Here is a 22,692-nt window from a genome sequence, read left to right as displayed (position 1 = left end):
AAATGCAAAGGTATATGCAGGTGACCTCAAGATGCAAGGTTTGTATCTTAACGATTAACTTTAAAGATAATATTTTTTTTCTTTGCTTCTGCTGCTAGTGAAACTGTAGTAGTTTACATGGAGTATTTTTCATTGATCTGAAGATGGTATTACTTTGTCATTAAACTGAGGTGAGTTAATGAAGTGACACTATCCTCAACTGAATGTCCACAAATGTTCAGGAGTGCAGGTTAAAACAAAGTGTCTCATGCAGGGAGTTATTTTCTAAATACACAGGCCGGTGCTGACACCTTGTGGCTTTGTTCCTGACTTATTTTATAGCTCCATGTGGTTATTTTGGGTGTAAATAATGATTACCTTGCAGTTGCTGGAGACAATGCTGGCATTGTCTATCTCCTCTGCTTTGTGGCTGCCTCAGTGCCCAGTATTTTGGTATCATGTAAGACAGCTTGGAACTTTGGTCTGACTGCACATCGAGTGAATAAAGAGCTAGGAGTGTCTCTGACCTCTTGAACAGGACTCAAAAGGTGTCAGTTCAGAGCACAAAATCATGGGTGCTAGTGCAGAAGCACACAGAAAGTACAAGTTTCTCTTTCACTAATTAATACTTGATTTAATACTTCCCTCTACATAGGAGAGCACCAAAGGCTGTCAGTACTTACCACATGTACTTTTAGGTGCATACATATTTTCTCCACTGATGCAAAAGCATTCCTTTGCTGCCCTCTTCACCTTTGAAGAATTACTAATAGGAAAAATATTGAAAGAGACTGCTGTAGAATTTCTGGCAGTATAGGAGCCTGAGGTGTGCTACTTATCTTCGACCCTAAAAATGCCTAAATCACAATGTATCAGTGCAATTTATACCTAAATGGGTATCTAATCTAAAATCTCTTACCATTTCAAATCTTAGACAAAATCAGCTGTTAAGTCGCTATTTGAAATGTTGTGGAATTAAGCTTTAGAGGCTGGGGTGTGTCTTGTGAAGATCACACATCCTCTCTCAGCTGTCAAAGAGATTCAGAGATTGTTTACTGATATTTATGGGTCATGTCCCTGTCCCTAAGTGTTCCTGTTATGGTAATACATGAATTAGAAATCTTTATTTTATTGCATTGTTCGGTTTTTTTCCCTTTTCTAATATGTTTAGTTGTTTATAATGGATAGTGAAAAACATAATTGGAAAGGAAAGGCCTTAAATAGTAGGGACCAGATCCTTGGCTTATGTAAATCAAGTCGAAGAGGTGACAATAATTTCTGTTCCTGAAGAACACGTCTGACTGAGTCTGTTAAGAAAAATGAAAGGAATAAAGATGTGCCTATGAAGATTTGATTGGCTGGCATTTCTGTTTACCTAACAGAAGGATTGGAACTCTCTGCTCTCCCCCTGGGTAAATTTTAATTGACACTTGCTAATTGAATTTTAATGCAATAAAAGTATTGTAATGAGCCATTAGAGTTTGGCTTCTGAACTAAAGAGAGTAGTTCAGGTAGCAATGCATTGTTGTTACCTATTTCAGCACCCTGCCAGGAGGCAGATCTATCTGATCAAAGGGCTGTGAGTGACAGTATCAGTTTAAAGTTCAATAAAAGCTTCTCGTATGGACAACTGTTTATAATGCCTCATCACCATCAGGATCAAACGAAGTGCCTGTAGGTTTTTAAGTGCTTTCACTGCATAAAATTAAAGCACTTTGTTGAACCTACACGTGATCTATTCAGCAAAGGGGAAACAAGGAGCTCCAGGAGCTCAGAGGAACCTTTACATGTGTGAGCTTCTGTGTAACTGGCAGGAAAGGCTTTGCAGGGACAAGTCAGGACTGCAGTGCAAAAACCTCAAAAAATTGGCTTGCGCCCAGCCCCACCTACAGTTTCAGTATGCAACATAGTCACAGGAAGTGTGTGGGAAAACCTCTACCTTTCACCCTTGGTATGATGGTAGGGATAGGTCTCATCTAGCCATTGTCTTTGTATTGCTCTGCATTTAAAAGCTAGGTTATGAATAGGTATATTCCCACTTTACAAGTTAAAGACAATTGTGCTCAGATCATTTCAGCTTTTTGACATCTCCATCCTGCAAGAAATGTTCCGTGGACTCCAATCTAACATGAAGTTACATAAGGTTAAATGTGCACGTAAATTGGAAAAAATACAAGAATTTGATTTTTTTTTCTTTTAAAAAAAATATCTGTGCACTTTCTATATGTTCAGTGGTATGAGACCTCTTTATTATGATGTAGAGGATATGCTCTTTCTCCTTGAAAAGAAAGAGGAAGATCCCTCTGAGGGTTTAATGGCAGCATTACCAACAGGGTTGTGTTAAGCTGTGGAAGGAAAACTGAGTAGCACAGTGCCAGTACTGAGCTAGTTCAAACGTCATGGATTTCAGCCCTTGCAAAACTTGCTCAGACGACGTGTATTTATTACAGATGCATTCAGACAACCTGTTAAAATGGTAGCTGTTGTCCCCATGCCCTTTGATCAGGGGTCTGGTGTGTGCCAGCTGCAGGAAATCAGCTCCTCTAGATTATTTGCAAATAGCATTCGATGCGATACAGCGTCATAAATGTCAGGTCTAAAAACCAGACAGAACAACTACCTCTTCACTGTGCCTGATTGCCAATAAAAGAGTGGATGCCTCCTTGTTAAATACTTTGGTTCCAGAACATGTTCAGACAAGACAAAATCCTCCGGCTGGTCTAACCAGTCTTGCTCTCCCACCATGCAATGACGCTCCAAATCTCCGAATTTGTTCCGCTCCCCGAGACTACAACAGCAGGAGGGAGAGGAGAGCGTATAGCGAAGCAGGACGGGGCTGCACTTCTGGGATAGGGGTGAGGTTGTGCCGTAAGCTGCTGCGCTCTTCCGTGCTCCAGCCCTTGGCCGCCTTCTTCCCAAACGTCGCGAAGGGGCCGGGCAGCCTGGGCCCGCACTCGGCGGTGGCCGGGCAGGGTCAGGGCCCCGGGACAGCCCCGCAGGTGCTGCCGGGGGCAGAGGGCGCGGCCGCCGGCTCTCCCGGAGCAGAACTACATTTCCCAGCACGCTTCCCGGCCGGCACCGCCCCTTTCCCGCCGGGCTGGGCGCACGCCCGGAGCCCCTCGGCGGCGGCACTACAGCCCGGGCCCCCTGCGCGCCCTCGGGCACGACCGGCCCGGCCGCGCTCCGCGCCCGTGGCTGCCATGGCTGACAGCGCAGAGCCCGCGGCGCCTCCCGACGCCGGTCCCGCCGCGGCTCCGGACGCGGGTCCCGCCGCGGCCCCTCCGGGCTCTCCGGCGCGGGAGCGGCGGGCGGGCGGCTCCCCCGGCGCGGGCGCGGCCATGCCGCGGCTGCCGCTGGGCGGCCCGGGCGGGGCGGCGGGGATGTCGCTGCCGCGGCTGGAGAAGCCGATCAAGCAGGCCTTCTACAATACCGGGGCGCTGCTGTTCGCGGGGCTGTGCTGCGGCGCCGCCGTGCTCGTGTACTTCATCCTGGAGGCGTTCCTGCGGCCCCTGCTCTGGGCCGTGCTCTGCGGCACCTTCCTGCATCCCTTCAAGACCTCGCTGACGGCGCTGGGGCGGCGCTGGCTCGGCCGCCTGCACCGCTCCCGCACCCCGGTGCTCCTGGCCGCCCTCCTCCTGCCCATCTGCTTCGCCAACTACGGCGTGGAGGCGCTGGGCGAGCAGGTGCTGCGGCGGCGGCGGCTCCTGCTGCTGCTGGGCGCCGGGGGGCCGCTGCTCTACGGGCTCTACTGCCTGGGCAGCTCCTTGGGCGTGCAGGTGCTGCTGACACAGGCCGCCCGCGTCATCTGCCAGGGGCTCGACTACTTCAGCAGCCAGTGGGTGAGTGACTGAGTGAGTGTCGGTGTTCCGCGGCCGCGCTTTAGTCATGCCCCGCTTCTGGAGATGCTGTTAAGTGAGAGGTGATTCGGTTGAGTTCTTGTGCAAACATCGAGGCTTGTTGAGCTCTAGGGTGTGTATTAAAGTGTTGTGAAATAGCAGCACAGCTCCACAAGTGACCTGAGGTGGGGGAAGGCACCTTAAGGCTTGTTTCTCAGTGTACAGTGTAGGGTTTTCTTCTTGTTCTTCGGGTATCAAACAGTGCAAACTCAATTTGAACTTTAAAAAGTAAAGTTGTTTAATTTACGAATGTTACTGATAGTAACAAAGCCTGGGGAGACTACTTTTGCCTGTGTTCTGTTCAGTAGGTAAGATAGTTAAAAGTTCTGGCAGAAGTCTTTTACACTTCGTTAGTTAAAATTGAAAATACAAAAAGTACTACCTATCAGAAACAGATAGATATGTGAAAGATCAGAAGATTGGCAAGTTGTACTATCCTTAAATACTGATGTACAACTGGTGTACTCAGATCTCTTAGTGTCAAAGACTTTCCAAAAGCTGCTCTGTTTTTTTTAAAAATCAAAGTATGCCCTTTCCCTGGGTAACAATATTCCTGAATGGACTGACAGAGAATATTTTGACACGCTGCCTGTAGTGTGAATAGAATAGACAGGAGAATGTGTTTAGTCTCTTCAAAGTAAACAGTGGAGGAAAAGATATTCTTGGTGCTGGAAGATGTCAGAGGACATCCATTTGTCCTCAGAAGTATAGTTAGGACTGAGTAGACAGAGATACATTCTCACTTTATAAAGAGGCAAGATACTAGCATGTTTACTTTCAGCAGAGTAGTGGCAGAACTAAAGCATGACCTCGTACTAGTGGGAAGCTTTGACTTGTTGCCGTACAATTTACTCGATAAGCTTTTCTTTTGCACTGACCTCTCTGTTTCATTTTTAACAAATCGATAATATTGCTACACTAACTGACCTGGCTAAGTTCAGGCTTTTATTAAAACTTTGTTAATTAAACCACACTTACACTGCGTAAATATAGGAGTACTGAAGGAAGCTGCACTTTCTTAACCTCATAACTATGGTTGTAATGCACTGCTGGATGTCTGTGCATGCTCAGTGCAACTTTGTTTAGCAGTCCCTGATCCTTCTGGTTGGCACTGGTGTTTCTGATTTAACTCTTGTGTTCATTGAACTGCTGTAATATTTTAACTGCACAAAAGATAGTAAGCTCCCAGAACTCTTCAGACTTGAGATCTTGGGAACATTTTGGGTCTGTGTCAAGGTAACTGATCACAGACTTCCTTAAGCAAACCAGTTGCTTTATAAGCAAGCTGTCTGTCTCTCTTTCTGGGGCCTTACAGGAGAAAAAAGCTGTGGGCTTTCTTTTGTAAATGACTGCAACTCGGTCTGGCATCATCTGTACACTTTGCAGTGTTTTCCTAGCCCTGTTTTTTGAATTTAGATGTTACTTGATGCGTATTATCTCAGCGCTGTAGCAGGATAATTTAATTTTATCCATGCTGTTGAGGAGCCCTGAGCTGGATCAGTTAATAGTGTCAGCTTTAACTTCAGTTAAGCACTTCAAAGCCCTTTAATTGCCATGTTATGTTGCAGGACTGTTTGCATGCATGTGTTGTGCTTGTTAGCTGCACAGGAATTCTGGATATTATGGGTCGGTTTCTCCATTGTACTGGTCTTCTCTGGGCTCTCAATCCTCCACGATTCCTTCTATATGCATGATTGTCTTCTCCCTTTCGGATTCCCTCTGCTGTACTAGAGAAGTGAGTGGATGCCTATCATTAGAACTATGGGGATTTGCAATACTAATTTGGTATTCTGTAACTAAAGGTATTTTTATGATATCTATTAGGCCATGATACCGAGAAAGAAATTCTCCTCTTAAGTTCCTGAAAAAAAAGTTCTTCAAATGCAGCAATTGTGTGTGACAATGACATGGTAAGGTGTATCTTGGCACCAGTATGTTAAAGAGCTTTCTTGTCCTGCGGTCGTCAAATTTGGCAAAGCCATTCATGACGTTGATGAGTGAAGATTCAGAAGTGCCTATGTTCCTGCCCAAGGTTCTTAAGTCACACTTGCAATACAGGAACTTGCAACCCCAGGGTACTTCCATCACTGGATTGTTGATAGCTGATTGCAAAACACTGCATTTGAAGAGCGAGTTCAAGATCTTAGGCTAGTCTACAAGCATTGTGCTTCCACGGTCTCCTTTTCTTTCCCTTCAGACTTTATAATCTTTGAAGAAGCTTGCTCAGGAAATGTAGTTGGCTGCTGGGCCTTAAATCTAGGGGCTGGTTAAAAATTTCAGAGAAGTTACTTGTTCTGACTCTAGCCTTCTCCAGGTTATTTGCAGAATTCTTATGCAGAGGGCCCTGCACAAACTGCACTTTCATTTACTAGGGAAAGGGAATGTTTTTCTCTATCTTTTTTTTCTTGGAATGGGTGGGAGTTTGTCCCATAGTGCAGTGAATATAGCCCTACACACTTTTGTGCTGCAGCAGTTTCAGTAGTTTTGTCAGAAGTATGCCTGTGTCCAGCACTGTATCTAAAAACCAAATCCTTTTGCTTTGTGGCAAGAGTTCAAATTACTTTGGGCTGACATTTTACCCTTGGGTTAATATACATCTAATGCCAGCTATTCATTATATTTTCTTCCTTTTTTAGAAGAATTCACACGCTAGTATTTATTTGGAATATGGATAGTTTGTAGATCCCAGCAGATGTGAAGAATTATACAGCTGCTCTGTGTTGGCTCTGAGGTTCATCTTAGTAAATTAAATTTGATGTAATCATAATGAGCAGAATTCTCTGTAATGAACTTGATTACAGGGCTGTCAAAATCTTTCTCTGCTGGCCAGTCTTTCTTCCTTGGTTTGTCACAAGTTATTGGTCAGGCTCACAACTGTGTACTCACATGCATTTGTCACTGTATTTTTATATCTCTGACTGTACTAGGTACAGCTCGTGTTGTTTTGGGGCTTTCCATGCAGTTAGAGGACTTAATCTTAACCTTACCAGGGTGCTGGGCAAATTTGGAAATGCCATTGCTGTGTCTGCTGTATTGGAATATTGTCAGAGTATGTGTTAGCTGTTTTGGCCGGTGGACTGTCTGCTCCCCATCAGGGATTCTGCGAAAGACATCCACCAGGGAAGCCTCCATTTGTGTTGGCATTAAATGTCAGCGGTTCCCCAAGCAGCCCTTGCAGAGTGAAATTCTCCAAGTGGGCAAATTTCCTGGCAAATGCTTTGGGTCCCATGCTCTGAGATGTTTGGCTTCCACAGCCCTATTGAGTATCACGTGTGGGGGCAAAAAAGCATCTACATTTTGTCAAGTTCACCTGATGGGGCAATTTCCCTTGTAGTAAAGGAAAAGACACAGTTCTGATTTTTGATGTGCACGTGATTTCTATTTTTTTGAGGGTTTAGGATGGGTGGGCTTTTTTTCCTTCCCTTTCTTCTTAAAGTAGGCTTTCAGGTTTCTAAAACCTGCCCACCATACCCCCCCCTCCCCACCCTCCCAAAAAAAAACCAAACCAAAAAACCACCTGTAAAAACTCTTAAGTATTCTTTCTGCTGTTTATAATCCTTCATTATTATGGCATCTTGGCTTAAAAATCATACAGTGCTTATAAATCATACAGCCAAGTACTGTCTGTAAACACATCTTACAAAACCACAGTTTTGGGTTTGTTTTCACAACTTTTCTTGGTAGAGATAAACTGTGTAGAGACCACACGTGGCCTACTTAAAAACAAGATGGGAGAGAGGCAGGGAAAGTCTGCGATGTTGATAGTGTTTTCTTTTCTACTGTTGTTTTTCTCTTCCACACCCGCTCTCAGTTTTGGAAGAGCCTGCAGTGAGGTACCTTTCTTGGAGAGGCTGAGGAGCTTGTTCTGATTTATATGCAGGAACTACAGCCTTGAAGCTAGCACTAGACTAAAGCCTAATGATATGCGCTACATAATATTAGTTATTTATTGGTATTTATATGTATTGGTTGACCACAATGATGTTTCTTTTTCTACCACCTCTGAAAGGAATGATCATTATGGAACTGTCCAGCAAAATTTTAACAGTGCTCTATATAGTAAAAGAAGAAGGTGAAGAAATTGCATGTGTGGAGGAGCCATCTCTTGAAAACATGTCACCATGAAGTATTTCAGAGGAGTGGTGCTCCGTCTGCATGGAAAGAATTTGGTGTTCTCTTTCTTTTTGCAAGAGAATCTTGCTAAGTTTGATTTCTGAATAGCATTTTTATTGCAAGTTTCTTGTATGTAGCTTTTGTATCGAGACAGGAAAAGTGAACTAAAGGAGAAGTATTCTCAATATCCATTGTTACAGTTTTCTGGATATCTTACATTTAATGTTTTTTTTTCTTAAATTCAGTGTTGGAAATGTTGCAGGACACACTGAAAATAATTTTTAACCCATGTGTGGCAGCGTTGACTTTGATGGTCAGTTCCCCCCACCCCAGGGTTTATAAGTTCATACTTTTGTCCCTTCAAAAAGAGGTGATCTCACTAAACACTATGTTTCTTTTTCATGTACTTTAGTAGTCTGTATGTTTTAATGCCAGAAATATCAACATGAGTATATGTCACATTTGGGGGTTCTAGAAGAAACAGAATGGGTGCACTGTTCTAGTCCTTTGAACTTGGGACAAGGAATAACTTACTTGTGTTCACTTAGAAGCTGCTTTAGGTAAATGAAGGCTTCCTTAGTGAAGGGACGAGGTGGTTGTTTTTGCTCTGAGGTGAACAGTAGTCTTATAATAAATTGTGATTAGTTGAAGTTTGGGTATTTTCTTATATGTTTGACAAAGGCTGGCTCCATGCTAAAGGGCAGGCAGTTACATGTTCTTATTCTGCCAGACTCTGCGCATCATGGGATGTTTCCTCTGGTGTACTAGGAAAAATGCACTAAAGCTACATTAAATTTTGGTTCTGGAAACTGGAGTCAAAATGACAGTTTTATAATTTGTCACCTGCCTCCTTATTATCTTTTGTATTGTTTAGAAAACCATTTTCAAATGAACAGGCAATTAGAGAAAACACTGTGATATTTTTGAAGGCAAACACAGTTTGGCTTTTACCAGTGCATTTAATGCCTTGTGTCACTTGATTTTTCAAGTCCAACACTCTTCTGCTCAGCTGTTGTGGTAGGTTTGTTTTTCTTCGTCAGTCTGAATCACTGCTGAGGAGGAAGATGTAGAAATAGTGAACTGGTGTCGTAAGATCACTTTCTTCAACCATCTCTGTTCTGCAGCACTGTTTTAAAAGGTTGTAAAACTGCTGTGTTAATGCTTTGTCAATATTTTTAATGATTTTCTATTTTAAGAAAAACTAGTTATTCCCAAATGAAAATTTTGTTTTAAGATATTAAAGGGAACTGATGAGGTAGTTCAGCCTTCTTTTCTTTTTTTTTTTTTTTTTGTTCAAAACACTGAAACAAACTGGAAAATAGAAAGCAATTTAAAACAGTTTTAAATTTAAAGCTTAATTAACATCCCCCCAAACAAACCAAAACATAAACAGAACTCTGAAAAACCTTGCTGTATGATTTCCAAGTGGGAAAGAGCAGCCTGGGAAAAAAAAATCATTTCAAAATGGCCAAGGGAGACGGTAGAGCTGCAATTAAAAAAGGAAGGAATTCAAACACTCCATTTTGTAGGTACTGACTTGCTAAAACCTGAAAAATTTTGGCAGGTTGGCAGGGGGTACATCAAAAGAAGTAACTGCTGGTTCATCTTCTCAGTGTTCACCGTTGTGTTTACTTGTGGGGTGGTTCATAGAATCCCAGAATATCCTGAATTGGAAGAGGCCCAGAATGATCACTGAAATCCCACTCCTGGCCCTGCACAAGACCACCCCAAGAATCACACCATGTGCCTGAGAAGGCACGTGAAGGAGGTGGGAAATGTTTGCTGCTGGATGTAGAGTTGTTGGGGCAACATTCCAAGGAAGACTAAATCATTCCAACAGCTTTGCTGTCTTCTACAGTGGGAAGCTGTTCTTGCTTATCCCACTTCTGACATACACTTTGGTTGCCCTGTTGTTGGTGCCTGTTCTATTTCTGTGAGCCTGTTTTGCTATAACTGAATTACAGGTAGGTTTTTTATGAGCTTAGGGAGCTTGAGCTGGCTGGATGAATGTTGAAGCTGTTGTGCAGAAGAGGTGGGACTGCCCAGCTGGCGGTAGGAGACAAGGAATTGGCACTTTCAGTAGCAGTGAGTTAGTGAATGCTCTCATCTGCAAAACTCTCCCCTTAGAGGTTAACTTGTTGATCGGAAAAAAGGGAGGGAACCGTGTAAACAAGGAATTTTACTCTCCAGTATCAATTAATATAAATGTTGTCCGAAGTTGAGTAGTGAGAGTTTTTTCTTGAAAAATAAGGCCAAAGCCAAAAGAATGGCTCAGATTTTCAAATCCTTCACTTCTAACAGGAAGAGGAAACAAACTTTCAGTAATGCTGGTGATAGTTCATGCTGATAAATCCTAGACTTTCCAAAACTGAAACTTCAAAGAAAAATCACTGAAGCAGATGCTTGAATTTAACATAAAAGCTGCATCTTTCTATGGTGTAATTCTGTCTCCAGTTGGCAATTTTAAGAGAACTGAAGCCCTTCATAGTTGCCTTAGATGTCTCAAAATGTGCCTCTTAAATTTACCACTTCAACACAGAAATGGATGTTAAAATCCAAAAAGTTACACTGCAGTCTTAGAGCTATTTATTCAGAGAAGCAGGCAGTTTTACATGTCTAAAGGCAAAGCAACACTTTGTTCAATTTGTGAGAGATGCTACAAAATGCAGAGGAGATGTGAAAAAAGATGTTTTTGCTGTCTATTAAAACAACAAAGATAGGTGAAGGAAGGAAGAAGGGCAGCTTGCAGGATTAAACTATTCCAAAGTTGTGATATATGGAAGTTGTGCATGTCTGTAAATAATAGTTGTGATTGAGTAGTTATTTAAAATCTCACAGTACATGGTGAAAGCTAGGCATCTGCAACTAACTTCAGCTTGATAAATAGTTTATGGTAGCTAATGCATTCTGCAAAATCTGAAGTGTATCTATTAGTTACCTGGTTAACTGCACGCTCTTAGAAATCAAATTTATAGGCATTTCAGCTTAGCATGGAATCTTATCAATTACAGTTTCAGTGCAAGAATTGCAGTAGTTTAATTTTAGTGAAAGTAGGCAGTATCTTTCATTCTTTGTTTCAATTATGTCAGTTCTTGAGAATGACATATAATAGTCATTTATAGAGGCTATTAATATTCTCCATGCTTTTCCAGCCAAAACCTTAGGAGACCATCCAAAAAAGCAGTGGGGAGGATTATGTAACATGCTTTTAAAGGGTTAAGAAAAAAGAGAAAGTATGCTATTGCCAAGTTAGTGTGGGATGAAATCCCAGTCCATGTCAGTTTAAGTTAATTTGCTTTGTCAGTTGCTTTCAGCTATGAACTGTTGGAAGTAGGCTACCCTAGTTCCTATGCAGCGGTTCTTGCAGCGTAGGGATGTGCTTGGCCATAATATTAACCAGTGAAGAGCTGATTATTCTGTGGTGCCGCAGAAATGGAACTTCTTGCACCAGTTGACTACATAGTTCTTCTTACAGGGCTTCAGAAAGGTTATTGTTTGATCTCTGAAACAGGGTGACTGGTTTATTTTAAAGTAAGCTATTTCTCTCTATTCAATGGAAATAAGAAATTCTTTTACTTGGGTCGTTTGCTAAGCTTTTAGGAATGAGAACTGATTAATTATTTTAACTTAGAACACAAAAAAATTACTAAACCTAAACCCTATCATGTTCAGCTATGTGCATGGCTAAAAGCAGTGCAGTGTGTTTTTCTGTGTTGGCTGTTAAACACAGGCTTATACCCTGTTAGTCTCCTACTTTTGGCTTGTTTTTAAACAGAAAGTTCAAATTACTGAACGTACTGAGTCTCCTGTTTGTAATTTATCATTAAATTTCAAAGCTAAAGAGAAAATCAGCTTGGAACTGAAACATTTATCGTACAAAGATGCTGTGTGGCTGATGTTAGGGAGTAGGATAGTATCTTTGTGATGAGTTCTCTTGCAATTACAGCTATGCTGTGAAGTGCCTTATGAGGGAATTTATGTTTCAAACCTATGCCGTTAAAGGACTGCCACTGTGCATTTCTGGTAAAAATTCGTGTTTGTTTGTTTATGACTTTACTCTTGATGTCCATGGGTTGTGTTAGTTTGGGGCATCTGTCTTATGTCCTCACTTGGCCCATAAGCATTATGCAGCTTTGTTGATGCAAAACTAGGGATGAGTGAAAAGTTGGAGATCTGCTTAGATGAGAAATAGTAGTGTGCAAAGGTTACACCTTTGTTCACATATCTTAAGTGGTTTTAAATTACCTTGCATATGCAATCGTTCCCTCTGAAGTTATCAAGGACCACCACTCGCTGCTTGTCTGCTCAATTCAGTACAGCTAAGATTGCCTCTCCACCAGTTAGATACGTGGCAGTAGTCACACAAACCTGCTTTTCACAGGGACTGTTGCCTCTTCAGCATGAATTGTATAGTGCAGAGTAAAGAGGTGAAAACTCTCATGGTGTGTTCTGCCTAATTACTTGTTCCACGTCTCTGCTGTGCATTCTTTCTTCTTACAGTGATGTCTGATTCAGCAAATGCTCTTAATAGAAATTCTGTTAAAACTTCATTGAGATTTATAGATTTGTAAGTGTAAATTTGTAGGTGTACTTAACTGGTAATGGATAGGTAATGCTTATTCTATTTGAGCCAGAAATGTCTTTAGTTATTTAAGAATGCAACACTGAGTTTTAATTTTTACAGGTTTTCATAGTTCTTTTATTTCATATCTTCTCCTGAGTAGCAACTTTTCACCTCCTGTTGCCTCTTCTGGTTTCTGCTTCCTTCTTTCTTTTCAGCATTTTCAAGATCAAATTGATTATCTCAAGATTCTTAATTCCAAATCTGTATTGTGATTTATCTGATGAGTGGAGTTGTAGAAGGCAGAAGCAGCAAACCCAAGTTGTCACTGATATCTTCCTGTCTCCTTGGTTTTTTCTAGTTAAAAAAATTAAAAAATTGTATGTCACACGTCTTATAAAGGCATCTCTGTTTTGTGGACCAACACCACTGAGGAACAGCAGTTTTTGTTGTGCTTCCTAATGGCTTCTTTGGCTTAACCCCCTTTTTGTCTCTTTGGACTGAAACAAGGAGCTGGCAAATTGCTCCATGCTGGAATGAGTGCTGCTGTGCTGGCCAGCTCTGTCTCCCTGTGGCCACACAGGTGCTGCTGATGAACTCATGTAATTAATTGAAATGTGGGCTTCTTAAAGACTTAGAAGCTGACTTCTGTTCTCTCTCTGTGGCAGTTATGGGTATGTGTATGAACATGCATACACGAGTACAAATAGCTCTCTTTTGATGTATGTATACATACCTATGTGTATCTTTTTCTTAAAGATATGGACATTGGTAGTTGGTTACCTGCTGATGGTTTCATTCAAGTGGAATATAAGCACTGAACGTTACTTAAAAGCAGTCTCTGTTCCTGTCTGGATTATGCTGCTCTTTCACTTAGGTGAGTAACGAGAAGTTATTCTTCTGATAACTGTGGGTTCTGTCAACGAAGCTCCTCACTTGCTCTTCTGCTACATCTGTAAAATAGAGTCTTAGCTGAAATGCAAACTGTTTTGTCTGCTCAGTAATTCTGGCTGCATGTGTCCAGAAGGGAGCATTTGAGTAGGGAATGGGAAGGCATCAAGATGCTGAGCAATGTGTCTTCCAGTCCTCATGCCTAGTTTGTACTTCCCATGGTTTTCCCTTATTTGAGTCACAGACTAGGTACTGCTTGGCAGTGAGGAAGGGCTGGGGGCACATGAGGCTGGCTTTAGACTTTCACTTGTGATATTTTATTGGAAGCCTGCCATTAACCAAGGCTGAAGCTGTAAAATGCATTTAATAGTAGTAATAGAAGCAAAAAAAGAAAAAATTCTATCAGTAGTCAACAATCATGTCATGATGCTATCACCAGTATAAAATACATTTGCCAGTAATCTGTATAATCTGTTTACATAAATATAAGATTATAGTAATCTTTTAGACTTATGTTACACATTTAATGTAATAGATTATCATCTTATGTTCTCATATCAGAGTTTATGGTGGAAGTATCATGTGATTAATAGAAGACTACCATGATAGAAGGTTTCACAGTGTACTTCATGATTTACTTTACTTTAGCGACAGGTTTCAGGAGTTCTTCTGACCATGTGGGGATGCTTTCCTGAGGTTTAAGCTATATGTAGTGGCTTTGCATTTGCTTAAATTTTGACAGTTTTGTGTTTGCTGGAAGTACAGGCTGAATAGGCAAAATGCAAGAAAAAACCCATTCTGTGGAGATCTAATGTAAATACACATTTTTGGGGGGAACATGACTTTCCTCTGATATCTAAAATACTTTAATTTTGTGTGTATTTTCATGTGATTTTGAATGTTGTTTATAAAATTGTTCTCTATATCAACATAAAGTCACAGAAGTTAGGAACAGTCACAACTTGGTTTGCTCATTGAGAAACTTCTTCATGTTTGTTTTCTATTCTTCCTTTTCTTTAATGTAGAAAGCCTATTTGTTTTATGACTTCTTTGTTTTTTGGTTGATATGCTGACTGTCTTGGTTTTGCTAAATGTAGTTTATTAATGGTGTCATTTTTCTTGTAAAAAAAAAAATCCCAACACTGTATCTTTCAGCTTCTGTGGCAGGTTCCTGGAGAATTCCTGTATTTCTGGTTATAGTTGTTCTGATGACAGTAGGCATGTTGCATGAACAGCAGAATGGAAAGGAGTCTTCTGGTAAGGAAAAGTCACTGTTTCTTTTATTGTTAGAGGCAAAAATTCACTGAAGTCACATGAAATAATCTGGACTGTATCCCTGTAAATTCAGCAGCATATGGATTGGCAGAGTTTACTGTAGGATGTTTAGTGTGTTTCAAAGTGGTTTACTCATGCTGAAGTGAATCTTGGATTCTTTACAGAAAATGATTGCAATGGACTGATGTTTCTTTTCCTTGTCAAAGTAGCGACTCATTATGGAGCCAAATTCCTTGAGTTTATAGATTTCAATATGTAGTTCTAGGCATGACGGTAGTCCAGGGCATTTGAAATCAGAGGCCAATTTTGAAAGAAACGAGCAATACAGGTTTAGTAGCTCCTATAATACTGAGTATGAGAGAAACGGAGACAACTCCATCCAGCAAGTTTCCTATATCCAGTCATTTGTTTTTAAAATAGTTTCTTAAAAATATGTTTTGAGTTTAGATTTTGAGAAGAATAGGTTTTTCCTGTTGCAAGCCAGTTTTGAAAAAAGCAAAGGCATCGTGTTTCTGATGAAGGAAACTTTTTTCCTGTCTTGCAGTTTTAGTTGGTTAGTAAAGTTGATTAACTGGTATAAAAATTTGTTTAATAATCAGACTGCCAGCAGCTGTGAATGTCTTGGTTGGTAGCAGTTCATTACCAAGAAAAGCACTGAGCAAATAACTGGTTTTGAGTTTTGGCTGCAGATGTATTGGAATACTAAAATTAATAGCACTCATTCCTGTTTGATCACATTGACTACATATAATACATACTAAAAACTAACAGTGTCTAGCCATATAATTTCTGCTGCTTGACAGCTCCAGTGGGTATCTAACCAAATAAAACATTTTAAGACTTACGCTTTTTGTTACTTACATGCACGTATATATTTTACAGGGGCAGAGCTTCCTGGTCAGATGATTTCCATTGCTGCTTCAACAATTGCCATGGCAATTTCAATGACAGAAGATGAGTCCAATAATGAACATTCCTCCCAACCCTCAGGTGACTGAATACTCTGTAAGAAACATTTGAATTTGCTTTAAAGGCATGAAACTGGAGGGAATTCAGAAAAAAATTTCAAAATAGTCCATAACCTCTTCATTCTGTCCAAAAGAGTGTCCAAATTGTGGATCAGGTTTATCTGTTTTAAAAAACTGTCAGGAAGATGCTAGTATAAAAGCTATCTAGCAAAGGATAGGTTATGTGGCTGGCTGTACTTTTTGAAGGCCTGACTAGAAGGATTTATTATGGTTTTGGGTTGTTTGTTTAGAATGAAGGTGTGATATTTTTTTTTTCCTCTTATTTTCCTAGCCTTTTGATTTGTTGGCAGTTATATGTTATATAACTGGATTTCTGGACCAGATACAGACGGACTGGAGGAATTTTTGTGTGCATTGCAGTGAGAAAAAAAACCCCACTTTAACTATGGCATGCTCAAAGTTCTTCCTATAGTGGGTTTACTTGACTTTGTAGCTTGAGTCCCATGATGCTTTCATTTGGAATAACACAACTGGCTTAAAAGAGTTGAAGGAAAGTGTTTTGCTGTGCATCACTGATTTTGAACCTTACCGTAACTTCTTTGGGTAGGTCTTTGATGAAACATGATACTGGAAAGTTGAACTGTTACTGAGATCTCTGGAAACTGAAAAGTTTCATCCATTTCCTGCAGGTAGACCAAAGAGATCATTCAACTTGACAGAATGTGAACTTCCCAAACTTAATTTTTAAATCTAAAAAAGGCAGCTTTGGACAACTTGCTCTTATCTTTTTTTTTTTCCTACATTTTACATGACTAACATCAATATAAACATAGAAGCCTATGGAACTATGTCCTGAAATTGGAGATCAGAGCATCATGGTGACAGTTCTCTTGTATTTCTGTGTCTAATCTTTAATTTTTTTAATTAGATTTTTTTTTTGAGCTGAATTTTGAAATCTGGAAAAGCAACAGATGCCCACAAATGGGCTATATAAGTGGTTGTGTTATTTTGTTGCTGTTTTTTTTTAACTTACCAGTTCTTATTTTTCCACTTCTTTAAGACAGTTTCCCTTCTGTTTTCAAGAAGAGAAAACTACTGCAGTTTTTCAAAGGTGTCTTTTATGGTTTTTTTTACTTACTTTCTTGAAACAGTAAACCAGATGAGATTTTTTTTTTTTCTTGTGAATTCTGTTGTTGTTTTCCTTCACAGCAGAAAAAGAACAAACATGGAGTTTTCTTTTAACTCCTAACAACAGTTAAAATAATTTTCCAACAATCTGGCAAAAATTAGTGTTCTGTTCTGCGATATATTAAGCATAATTTTGGCCATCTTTGGTTTGGATCTTTTGTGAATGGTGATGAAACATTCCTGTACAGCAAAAGGTTTTACCTACAGGCTTAAGGACCTACAACTTTTTTGGTTTTCCTTATACTGTATTAAATCCACTACAGAACAATTAGTATTTAATTTGTTTATTAAAAGACCATCAAGGGATATAAGCTTTGTTAATTTTCTGGGGTTTTTTGTGAACACTCATGTTTTTCCATATTTTATTGTTCACTACTGGTATTCAGTACTGGGGACGAGGAGTTTAATGATACCAGTTCAGGTGGTCTAAGTGGTCCTTCCTGGTGTTCCAAGAGTTTCCAGTGTATACAGCAAAGAAAAAGCCTGCAATTTCTGAAGCAGATACCACTGCAGTACTTTGTAGGCAAGATTCAGTTGTCTTGTTGGCTTTGGATATGATAGGTACTGAAATCCTTAAATGTAGTCATGACTCTTAGGCTCGCTTTTGGCCTCACTTCTTTGTTTTCTTAGAAAAAAGCGTAAGAAATATTTTTCTCTTGAAATTACAGAAAGATGTGGTTCTTCATGAAGGAGTACCTTCATACCTTCAAGGGGTACCTTGTTCTGAAGACTTCTTCATTAATAGTAATAAAATCACTGTTTTCCTAACTGATGCCCTGCACAGAGGTACAGACACCTGCCTTTCTGTGTATGTTACTGTTTCATTTTCTTCTCCTTGGGGAGGAGGATAATTCAAAATTCTGTGACAGCAAGAAATGGAGGTGACAGAGAACGTATTGTGTAAGGAAAAGAACAGGTCTTAATTAGACTGGCTGGAAAATTTGCTTTTTTTGTTGTTGTTCAGAGAAGTAGCATACATTCTGATTTTGGTAGAATTCTTTACTGAGTATTGTGCTAGCTGTTTAGACTGTCATACTTCCATTAGCTGGAAGGTAGAAAAGTGTTTTTTAGGTTTCATCTCTCAAAATATGAAGCACACTAAATGGGATTTTATAGAACCTGAAGTTACTCAAAATCACTGTACTGACAGTTCTTTTTTTCCTATTTGTGTTGACAAGGCACTCATGCCTTGGTTTGCAGAGCATATCTTGCCAGCAGAAGGTGAATTCTCTCATTTGCAATTTTGGTAGTTTTCTGGGTGGATCAGCTTTGTGAACTGGCTTATGAGAGTTATCTGAATGGCAGTTCTGATGCAGGCCTATGTTTGTCATGAGGAGAATACTGGGTCACTGGTAGTGACAATTTAGCTTTGCTAAAGTGCTGCAGAACAGCATTCTGAAAAAACTTTCTTGGCTTGGGATCCCCTAGGAGTTTTTCCTTTTTTTTCCCTTTTTTCCCTCCTTTTTTCCTTTTTTTTCCCCTTTTTTTTTTTTTCTTTTTTTTCCCTTTTTTACCCCTTAGCTCTCTCCCATGTGATTTACATTCTGTGTACAGGCTGCTTACCGGGAAACTGTAAGAAATAAGGCTCTTTAATTGTTACTGCTCTTAACATTACTGCTGCTGTTATTTAATTAAATCTTCCTTCATTGCAGAAATACATCAATCAAACTTTTCATTACGAAAAGAAGGAATGTTCCTTTTTATTTCACAAAGGCAACTCTACTAAGGAGTTTTTGGGCAAAAAATGTTGAATAACTTTAATCTTAGGTATAGACTTCATCTTATTACTCTGTTTTGGCTTTTAGTGCTTCTTTCTGTTTGATAAATATTTGAATTTCTGCTTGTTGTATTGTTACTTCTTATGTTGATTATATTAGTTTTGGAGCAAAACAGTAAGAAGTGTTGAATATACTGAAGGGGAAAATTCTTTATTACAGGTATACTGCTTTCAGATTTTGTGTTCCTTTAGTGCTTCCATTTGTTTCTGTTAGTACTCTTCTACTTTATTAAATATAGACTGTGAAGTACAGGGGAATCATAGACCCTTTTCTATATGACAAAAAAGTCTTTTTAGGAAAATTTATGTTTACAGGTAACTTCTGCTTTCCCCTTATGAAAAATTGAGTCTTTTTCTCCAAAATGTAGTTTGTATAGTTGGGCTGACTGTCATCCCATTGAGATACACACTGATTTGCCAAGAACCTTCCCACCTGAAGCTTCTGCTGTGCTTAGCTGCTTGCAGAATTCCTTCTTTCAGGTTGTGTGTTGTAATTCCTTCACGAATATTCTGAAGTTCCACCAAATACATAACCAGCAATCAGCTGGTGTTTCTGTCATTATTCCAATGTCAATCCCAGTTGGGTGAATCAGTCAATTTGCATTGTTGTCTTAGTGTGGTGGGGGATGTGTTCATAAGCTGTACAAGTAGTTCCACTTACCTGGAGAGCACCAGTGCAGATTTCTGCAACAAAAGAGGAGTGTTCATCTGCTGTGTGGATGCAGTTTGTCACTTACTGCTGCTGTATGACAAATGAGCCTTGCCTTTCTGAACATTTTAGCTGTCATGCTTTAGGCTAGAAATGGCTTCAGTGACACACTGCAGCTAAAAACACGTGTGGAACATGAGTTGTTTGACTGCTGTGCATGTAGTATTTTGTAGTACAGTTTTTCTTCATGGGAGAAACTGTGTCTGTGATACAAGTCCAGTGAAAGAGTTGTGCTCGTTATTTACCAACTGTGGTATGTACCAGCATAATAAATTGCCTTTTATTCTTCAGCACAGAGTAACTTTTCGAGTTTCCCTGTGTGTGCATTCCTCCCCTATGGCTGCAGACTTTTCTCAAGTAGGGGTGTGTGGGAAATGAGTGCATTTCGACACCAGCACGGAGCCTCAGTGAAAGTTAATACTGGTGTTTTCAGAGAGAGATTTTACATAGAGTGGCTGAAGATAGATTTTGTGTCATCCAGCAACTGAAAGATTAAATAGATAAATGAATTGCCATTGTCTGCATTCAAGAATTTTAATTTGAATATAATATTTGTGCATGAAACGACTATTGATTATGTGTAGGGTCTTTAACATGTCAGTTTACATTTTTTAATTTAATTTCTCGTTTGCTAACTTAAGAGTGATAGACTGACAAAATTTGTTATCCACTAACTTGTGCTTGATGTTAATAATGTTTGTTACACAAAGTAAGGAATTCAGGATGACAGTGTGAGTGCTATGTTTGTGTTGTGAGTGTTCAGGAAAAGTAGCAGTAAGACAGTTGTAAGATACAAGCTTTCTCTTTTATGTATACTCTATATTTTTTGTTGTTTAAATGAGCTTTGAGCAAATCTAAGATTCCTTTTTGAGTACTTGAATGCAAGTCAAAGATTTATTTTAAGACTTCAGATTTCTTTTAGAAGTTAATTATATTTTGTGTTTTTCATGGTTTTATGGTTCTTTGATAAAATATATTTGGCTTGTAATTTACCTGCAGTGACTGGAGCCCTCTTAGAGGCTGTAGCAACTTTTCTTCTCTCCTCCTCTCAGCATTGCTTGGCATGGTGTTGCAGGATGTGGGAGAGTTTACACAGCCCTGTTCTAGCTTTTCAAAATGCAGATCAATGCCTAGGCAGTTTCAGTCTTTTAGAGAAATTACAGAAAAAACCCCAACACCAAAACAACAGAAACACAGCCTTCTGCTGCTGTCCCTCCCTTCACCCCCACCTTCCAAAAAAGAAAAAGATAATTTGGGAACAGGGAACAGATTCTGTTTTGTGGTGAATGTTAAGGTGATAATTTCTGTTTCTTTGTTTGCATGTGTTTGTTTTAGGAGCAACAGAAGGTGATCAGCCTCCACCTCCACGTGCTTCATTATCTTCCACTTCCTCCTCTTCCTCATCTTCTGGGAACAGACAAAGACCTGAGATTGGATCTTTTCTTAGAAAAAAGAAAACTAGTGATATTTACTTTGTTACTCTTGTGTGGGCCATTGTCATTGTTCAGATCTGGCTAAATTTTTGGATTGTGCAGCTATTACCAGTGCCTTTTGCAGGTAATAATCCAACTGCTAGAAATGTTTGGCATCATGTTCAATAAAACAGGAGGAAAGGCTTGTAGGCTTGTATGAGTTTTAAATAAAAACTTTTTCAAGACTTGTTAAGACAAGATGAACTGTAGCTTCAAAAAGGAAGATTGATGTGTACTGTCTGTCACCATGTAGTGGACAACTCTTTAATTACTTTGTCTATTGACTATTGTAGTTACCTGAAATAATGTTGTGCCATACCTTACATAGTAAGAATACTTCTGGTTTAGCGCAGTTAGTTTTATTTCCTCTTGATGTCAATTCCTTCATATTTTTGCACCAATAAATGAAGAATATTTTAGCAGTTTTTCAATAGTGAAGTAGAGCTCATGTTAACTTTTAATTTCTGTAAAAAAGGGGTTGCTAGGCTCTGTGGACAAGTCACAAGATAAATTTGGTTCCAATTTTAGCTCTGAGGTTAATTAGCTTTATTGCTTCACATCTGCATACATCTGTTCTCCTATATATTGAGGAAGAATTGGAGTAGTTATGATAGCTGTTGAAAGACATTATTTTAAGACTGCATGCCTCTTTTCCCTGGACTCTTTTGGGGGAGTGAAAAGGGAAGATGGGAACTCCAGGAGTATGTCTGAGCTCCTATGAATTGGGAGGCATTTCTTCCCATCCCCTTACTGTAAACAAAATGAGTTTTTCTAGTTTGCTTGGATTTTCTCTAAACTTCAGTTAAAATGCTAGTTTTTAGCATTTTTAAATGCATTTAGCACTTAAATGTAGCTATTTTTTTTTTACTAAGTGTGGTGGGTTGGCCCCAGCTAGTGGTCAAGTACCCACAAAGCCAGTCACTCTTCCAGTCTTTTGATGTGGGCTTATCCATGAGCTGCATTCCCTTTAGGGAGGTGCCAGGCTCAGGATTCTCCTTATCCCTAGGCCACAGTCCCTTCAAGAGGTGTTCCTGCTCCAGCATGGATCCTCTGTAGGCCGTGGTCCCTCTGAGTGGTGTGTCTGCTCTGCTGTGGAGCACTTGTGCTTCCCTGGCCTTTTCATTGCCTCTGTTCATCCCTCTGTTCCTTCTTCTCTCTAGTCACTTGTTCTCTCTGTGTTCCTTCCACTTCTCCCTGCCAAGTGCTTTCTGCCCTTTCTTAGATACATTTTCACTGCAGTACCACACCCGTGCCTGATGGGTTCAGCTTTGCCCAGTGATGGATCTGTTGCAGAGCCGCCTGGAACTGTGTCTGGCACAAGTCAACTCCTGGTCCCGTCCTGTGGAGGCCACCCCAGAGGCCTCCCTGCTACCAAAACCCTGAGATCTGCACACAGTACACAAAGCTACTGTAAACCATCTCGTTGTCCATCTGGAAATTGTAGCTTGGGGTCATACTTACTGATTTGAAGGACTGTGAGCTCCGAGGCATGGAGAAAGGAACAGCTGCACCTTTGGCTGTGGCACTGCAGCAGCAGCTAAAGGGTAATGTGATGGCAAGACGTATAAATAGCTGAATGCAGGGTAAGAGAAGAGAGGGGTTTGACCTTTGTTTCATTTCAGTGTAGTTACTACAGAAGAAAGAAACTTCCCAGTTTTGGTGTCTGGGCATCATGGGAAATGGCAATCCCAAGTGAAAAATGAATTAGAAAATAAATTTTAGACATATTAGAAGCAGAGTTTATGTGGCTAGTTCATTGAAAGGTCAAGGAGTAACTTAACCACTGTTCAGAAGCACCTACGTGGGAGGAAGAAGGGAAGCAGCAGTTCTGCAGTTAGACAGCAGTGAATGGTTTTAAGCTTG

The 22,692-nt window shown here is 40.1% G+C and overlaps 1 protein-coding gene across 4 annotated transcripts in view; it reads left to right on the top strand.

The window, feature by feature from the left end:
* Positions 1-3,087: 3,087 nt before the first annotated feature.
* Positions 3,088-22,692, top strand: part of TMEM245 (transmembrane protein 245) — a 79,405-nt gene continuing 59,800 nt past the window's right edge. For 3 of the 4 annotated variants that reach the window (XM_032119066.1, XM_032119062.1, XM_032119052.1), the window contains exons 1-5: positions 3,314-3,818; positions 13,309-13,426; positions 14,596-14,697; positions 15,598-15,705; positions 20,693-20,914. In XM_032119066.1, the coding sequence (XP_031974957.1) occupies positions 3,318-3,818; positions 13,309-13,426; positions 14,596-14,697; positions 15,598-15,705; positions 20,693-20,914 (1,051 nt within the window). In that variant the 5' untranslated portion in view covers positions 3,314-3,317. Of the gene's footprint in view, positions 3,819-13,308; positions 13,427-14,595; positions 14,698-15,597; positions 15,706-20,692; positions 20,915-22,692 lie in introns of all 4 variants that reach the window. The other variant, XM_032119043.1, reaches the window with a different exon arrangement.

This window comes from Corvus moneduloides, chromosome 1, assembly GCF_009650955.1.
Source record: "Corvus moneduloides isolate bCorMon1 chromosome 1, bCorMon1.pri, whole genome shotgun sequence".
Taxonomy (NCBI): domain Eukaryota; kingdom Metazoa; phylum Chordata; class Aves; order Passeriformes; family Corvidae; genus Corvus; species Corvus moneduloides.
The sequence above is the reverse complement of the archived record's forward strand: the minus strand, read 5'-3'. Positions and strand labels throughout refer to the sequence as shown.